This window comes from Catharus ustulatus, chromosome 16, assembly GCF_009819885.2.
Source record: "Catharus ustulatus isolate bCatUst1 chromosome 16, bCatUst1.pri.v2, whole genome shotgun sequence".
NCBI classification, from domain to species: Eukaryota; Metazoa; Chordata; class Aves; order Passeriformes; family Turdidae; genus Catharus; species Catharus ustulatus.
Window position 1 is genome coordinate 11532703 of NC_046236.1, and position 5691 is coordinate 11538393.

At 49.8% G+C, this 5691-nt stretch overlaps 1 protein-coding gene across 4 annotated transcripts; it reads right to left on the bottom strand.

Annotated features, from left to right (window-relative positions):
* Nucleotides 1–1945: 1945 nt before the first annotated feature.
* PSMG3 (proteasome assembly chaperone 3) lies at nucleotides 1946–5374 on the bottom strand. Of its 4 annotated transcripts, none has more exons than XM_033074584.1 (3): nucleotides 5314–5374; nucleotides 4547–4764; nucleotides 1946–2585 (listed from the first exon to the last, which is right to left on the bottom strand). In XM_033074584.1, the coding sequence occupies exons 1-3, from the start codon at nucleotides 5336–5338 to the stop codon at nucleotides 2433–2435; spliced, it is 396 nt and encodes a 131-aa protein (XP_032930475.1). In that variant the 5' UTR covers nucleotides 5339–5374; the 3' UTR covers nucleotides 1946–2432. The 4 variants fall into 4 exon arrangements, with proteins under 4 accessions (XP_032930475.1, XP_032930476.1, XP_032930477.1 ...); XM_033074585.1 differs by lacking the exon at nucleotides 5314–5374 and adding an exon at nucleotides 5124–5175; XM_033074586.1 differs by lacking the exon at nucleotides 5314–5374 and adding an exon at nucleotides 4870–5114.
* Between the last annotated feature and the right edge of the window lie 317 nt (nucleotides 5375–5691).

A 5691-nucleotide genomic window follows, 5' to 3' on the forward strand; every position in this document is an offset into this window, starting at 1 on the left:
CACCGCTGGAGACTCCTCCTCCGGACACCCTCCCAGCCCTGCCCGCCCGCTGGCCGCGGGCCCTGCCACTGCCCCACTTACCCTGTGTGAGCCCCGGCTGCCATCAGCGCCTCACTCTCCTGCCAGCCCCCCACTGGCCCTCGCTGCTCCGGGTCCCAGCAGTGCCCCACTGTCCTGCCAGCCCCCCCAGCCCTCGCTGTACCCCGGGCCCCGCCGGCTCCCCGCTTACCTTGCCAGCCCCGCCTCGCTGTGCCCGGCTCACCCTGCCAGCGCCCTCCCTGCGCCCCGGGCCCCGCGGGAGCTGGAGCAGCAGGTCGGGCTTTGTCTCCCGCAGAAAAGCTACCTAACTTACCTTTCCAGTCCGCCGCGCTCGGCACCCACGCCCGGAAAGCAAACACGGATGGAAAGCCGCGGTGCGGCCCGACGCCGCTGCCCCCCACCCGGCACACGTCCTGCGGCCGAGGGCGACAGCTCTGCCCGGGTGGCAGGGGCAGCTTTCCCAGCGATGGGAATTAATCCCTGCCTGGAGGAGAGCGGTGAGTAAAAGGCAGGCAGCTGGTGGCACCTTGTGCCTGTTGTTTGGACAGGCCTTCCCCTTGGTTTACTGCACAGCAGAGAGGAGCAAAGTCGAAGGACCAATTGCTCGTGCTCTAATTTATCGCACATGGAAAGGCAGCAAGGTAAGTCTGCCCTGGCTCTGAGCATCAAATCAGAGAGGTTTCCACGTCCTTTCCTCACCCACATCCTTTCCTCTGCTGCCCTGTGCCTGGTGGCACATACACAGCCAGGAAATGAAGGTGCTTAACTTGTGCCTGGCTTTTAGGTAGTAACACTCAGCTCTCTGGGGCACAGCAGTGGTATGCCACTGTGTCACCACAGTGGAAGATGCAATTTCCATCCAATTTGCTAATTCATGTGTTCTCCTCAAGCTGCTGGAGCTATGGACACCAGTTCTCTCCTGACATCAGTTTTGTGTAAGGAGAGAATCCCTACTAGCAAACCAAGACTGACAATAACTAATTCCACATGCCTCTCTCAGCCTTCCTAGACAAAAAAAAGGGAAGTGTAAAAGAGGAAAAATTTATAGCTCTGACAGATGCGAATCTTTGATTCTTGGAAGCACAGTTTGGAAAATTATTTTTAGATGAAGTTTCTTGTCAAGGGCAGCTGGAAGCCTTGCAGTGTTTGAATGTATTTTAAAAAAAGAGTTTCATTTCTCATAATCCCTTTAAATGCTGTAAATAACCCTTACTTCAGAGAAAAGAGTCCTTTCGAAATCCATTTTCTGCTTTTCTACTTCTAGGGGATTTTTTAGCAACAGAAATGGCCGGGCAGCTGCATCACCATGGGGCAGGCACAAGCTCTGTGCTGATTCTGCTGGATCAACTGGTCTTAGCACAATTCCTCCCTGCCCAGAATCCAAGACCTGGCCTCTGTCTGTGCTGTCAAGTTCATAAGTGACAAAAATGTGTTAACAGCTCAATTAAAAATTTACTACTTGTTGTTGTTTATTACAAGAGGTAAAAACAAATGTGCTTTCCAAGCAAAAGGCAAAAGTTTGGCTATTAATCTTTGCATCAACTTAATCTGACACTTTCTGTAAATGACTTGGCAGAAACAACCCTGTGTAACCCCTCAAACCCTCTGTCCCCATGTCTCCTAAGAGAGATGTTCACTGCAGGTGAGCAGCCTATGGATGTTCTGTTTCTCTGATGAGTTGGTAGCATGTAATCCATTGGCAGAGATCATTTTCTTACCACTGTTTTGGGATCCTGTCTTCCACCCTGACATCAGCTTTCATGAAATTTGCAAAGCATCATTATCTGCCTCTGTTTAAAATCAGAGTGAAAGTAGAAAACAAATTCAGACTACATCCAGAAAGGAATGGATGTAAGGACAAAAGCAGCCATCTAGGACTCATTTCCTTAAAAAAGGCAAGAAAACCTTTCCCATTATACCACTGTTAATTTTTTTACCAAGGCTTGTATTTCAATTGAAGTGATTCTCACAGAGCAAGAAAGAAAACAGGTAAAATTTGATTTGACAACGTTTTTTTTATTCCCTCTGTACTGGGTGTTTCCCCTTTGCAGTACAGTGCAGCTACAGAGCTTGGCATCTGCTGCTCCTCAGGACACATGTGCAGAGCCAAGCTCTTTCCCAAATAAATGACCCATCCAACAACACAAAAGTAGCACTTCTCTCTTATGTTGAGGCAATTGCTCTCATCTCACCACTGTCTATATGGACTTGCAAACCTGTCCCAGTAACAAAACCCACAAATGTTCTACACAGTAGAGAAAAATTCATGGAATTCCTCAGGACGTCCAAAACCACCACAAAGACATTCCAACATTTTCATTTCTAGTCCTTTTAAATAGGTGGTGATGAGTCATGGACTCAAGATCATTTCCTTGAATCCAGATGGCACAACTTCACCACACTTGGCAACTTCGGATCACTTCTCGGAGAGCCTGTATTCCTTCCATGGTTTTGTCCTTTAAAGCCATGGCCAGGAGAACAGGTTTGTTCCCAGCTTCCTGCGACACGAATGCCACCAGGTTTTTGGCACAAACATGAACGAGGGGCTGAAAAGCAAAGGAATACAGATGTACATTCTTGCAGATGGGTGAGCCCTCCCTCAGGATTAGGAGAGGAAGAGTGCTGGAGTGACGCAGAGAACCTGTGGATCCTGAGCTTGATGTTTGCTGAGCAGCAAAGGCAAGCCATGGGACAGGGAACTTTAGAAAGCACTTTCTCAACCAGCTTGAAAGAGAAGAGTTTGGTCCCACGAGTGTGCCAGCCACCCACATCACCCTGAAACAACTTTACTGGAGCTGCACTTGAATGGAGTTCAGCACTGTCTGGAAATCTTGGAAACTCAGTACAGAGAAGCTTTCCTTCCATAATCCTCCCACCTGAACTATGGCAACAGTGTTAAACTATATGAAATGCTGAGGATCCAAATGCCTCTATTTCCTTCACAGCCAGGTTTCTAAAAAAAATTTTTTGTATAAAAACTTGTTCTGAAGAGGGCATGTTCCACTGACAAGCTCTGAAAAAAAAGCTGTTATTTTTGTAATTCCTAGAGACCCCCAAATGGTGTTATATACACAATTTTTGTATGCTTGGTGTTACAGACATGTTGCTTTTTATTTTAATAGAATAATGAAAACCAGAAATAAGTAGTGAGGCTGAAGGAGGCAAAAAAAAGGGGATATAACCTTTTCCATGAGGTTTCTTTAACAAGAACAGATCAGAACAGCATTGACTATTTCACTTGGATGGCACCAACAATGACATCTTGTCCAACTGCCTGACCAACTCAGAGCTGACCAGGTTAAAACATTATTCAGGGGATTGTCCAAATGGCTTTTAAACACTGACAGGGTCAGAGTATCAACCACCTCAGGCCTGTTCCCGTGTCTGACCACCCTCTTGGTGAAGAGGTGTTTTCTAATTTCCAGTCTCAGCCTCACCCAGCTTGTCTAGGTTTCAGTTACATCCTTCTGTCAGAAGGATGAGTTTGATTGATTTAGCTGCTGTTTGGAAATATGCAACATCCAAAATAAGGATGTTAACAGTGACAAGCAGGAAAGGAGCAAACCAGTGAAAGTATTTTCTTGAAGTTTAGATCAGCTAAGTTAAAATTATTTAAAAATAGAATGGGACAAAGTAAACATAGCACTTCTCATTTCCAAATAAAACACAAAATAAGCTTAGGGGTGGAGATGGTCAGCATTAGCAGATATCAAAGCAGAAGAAGCAAAATAGCTCCCATCCAAAAAGGGAAGGCTATTGCTCAAGAGAAAGAACTCTACAAGGGGAAGTCATGGATGGAATCAGGAACTTGTCTGCTACAGCTTTTCTAGTTAAAGCTAGCAAGTAATATGTGATAGCTTCAACCCTGATGGAAAGCCTCATAATCTTGTAGCTCTGTAACTTTCTGTTTTAATGTTTGACCAGTTGATGCCTTGTGAAACACATTTGCTTCTGCTTTCTCTCCAGTTCTGTGAAATGGTCGATTAAAAACCTCATTTTGTTGAAGCAAAACAAATTAAACTTTATCAAAGGAAGGTGCTGGCAGGCACACTTGGGAGTAGGTAACTAAAGTCCATTATGGGGCTGGCATAGACGGGGGAGGATGGGGGTGGGAAAACTGACCTGAAAAGGAAAACAAACTGACTGGAACAGAAACCCAAAAAGGTTATCAATGGCTGCATATTTAATCTTGCAACCCTTAAATCAACAGAGCTTTATCACACTTTCCATAAACATGCAGAAGCAATCCATATCCTGTGGGACACAAAACAGCAGATCGCCAAACCACTCACGGTTAGTTAAACTTTTATGTCCAAGAGCAGACGAGCGAGCGCACATACTTTTCTGATGAGCCCCTCTTTCCTCATTTTAAAATTAATCTTATCACTATTCAAACACTGCTTAACTGCTGTGATTCATCAACTCCCTGGCAACTTGCACAGCCCCACCTACTACATTTCCCCCTTTTCCTTGCTGCCTCTGCGCTTCGCATCCACCCTCACCTCACCTCATCCTTGCCCAGCAGCACCTTCGTGGTGAGCGAGGGCCTGCCCACGTTGTCGCCGATGGTGTTGGGGTCCACGTAGACGATGGTGCCCATCTTGCCGTACTGTGTGACCACCACGAGCACCGAGTTGGAGAAGGCCGTGCACACCACCTCCGTGGGCACCCCGTGCACCACCTCCTCCCGCTGCTTGGACGTCACGATGGGACCCGCTTCCATCGCTGCCGAAAAAGAACAAAACGACAACAACACTCTAACATTATATTAAAAACATGCGCTACGGGCTACAAAAAGACCGAATCCCTCCCACAGTCGGAAATACCCACGGTTAAATTAATTTCAGTGCAAACCCGCATCCCTGAGTGGGGCGGACTTCGCAGCCCCGCAGCGATGGCATCACTGCCCCCGCATGGCCCCGCTGCCTCTGACAGGAGCCCCGCTAACGACAGTAGCTGGTACCGAGGGGAAACCTCGAGCCCTGCTTCCCACCCCGTCTCCACCAGGCTTTTCCTGAGAGAGACATGAAGACAGGGACACAGCCACCCCCATGCCGCCGGGCCGCGGCCCTCATCACCCCTACCCTTGCCACCCCCGCCGCTCCGTCGCTCTCCGCCCAAGCCCGCCCCGCCGTGGCGGAAGCGGCGCCTCTCTTTTCCTTTCCTTTCCCTCCTCCCTCCTTCCCTCCCGCAGCCGGCGGGGGGCGATGGCGCGGCGCAGCCGCTGCCCTCACGGCCTGTCCCCTCCCCTTCCCTCAGCGCCGCCGCCATTACCCGCTGCGCTCGCGCGCGGCGCCATCTCCGCCCCCCCCGCTCCCCTCACGGGCCCCGGGCGGAGCTGCTGCACCCGGTCCCTTCTCCTGGGGATGAACCGCTTCTCCTGGGGATGAACCGCTTCTCCGGGGATAAACTCCTTCTCTTGGGGATGAACCCCTTCTCCTGAGGATAAACCCCTTCTCCCGGGGATGAACCGCTTCTCCCGGGGATAAACCCCTTCTACCTGTTACGAACCCCCTCGCCATGTCCGGTCCCCCGCCCGGTTTCTCCCCGTTTGACGCCGGGAGGTGGGGAGCGGTGACAGGGCAGGACCCCTCTGCGCCATGAGGCGGTGGCCTGTGAGGGGACAGGCGACCCTGGCGGCCCTAGCAGGGC

What these genes read in the sequence shown, in the direction of transcription:
- PSMG3 (XM_033074584.1), bottom strand. Translation starts at nt 5,338, where the DNA reads ATGGCGCCGCGCGCGAGCGCAGCGG. An exon ending in GCCGCGCGCGAGCGCAGCGG is followed by an intron (nt 4,765 to 5,313) that starts GTAATGGCGGCG and finishes CTTTTTCGGCAG; the next exon opens with CGATGGAAGCGGGTCCCATC. An exon ending in TGCTGCTGGGCAAGGATGAG is followed by an intron (nt 2,586 to 4,546) that starts GTGAGGTGAGGG and finishes TTTGCTTTTCAG; the next exon opens with CCCCTCGTTCATGTTTGTGC.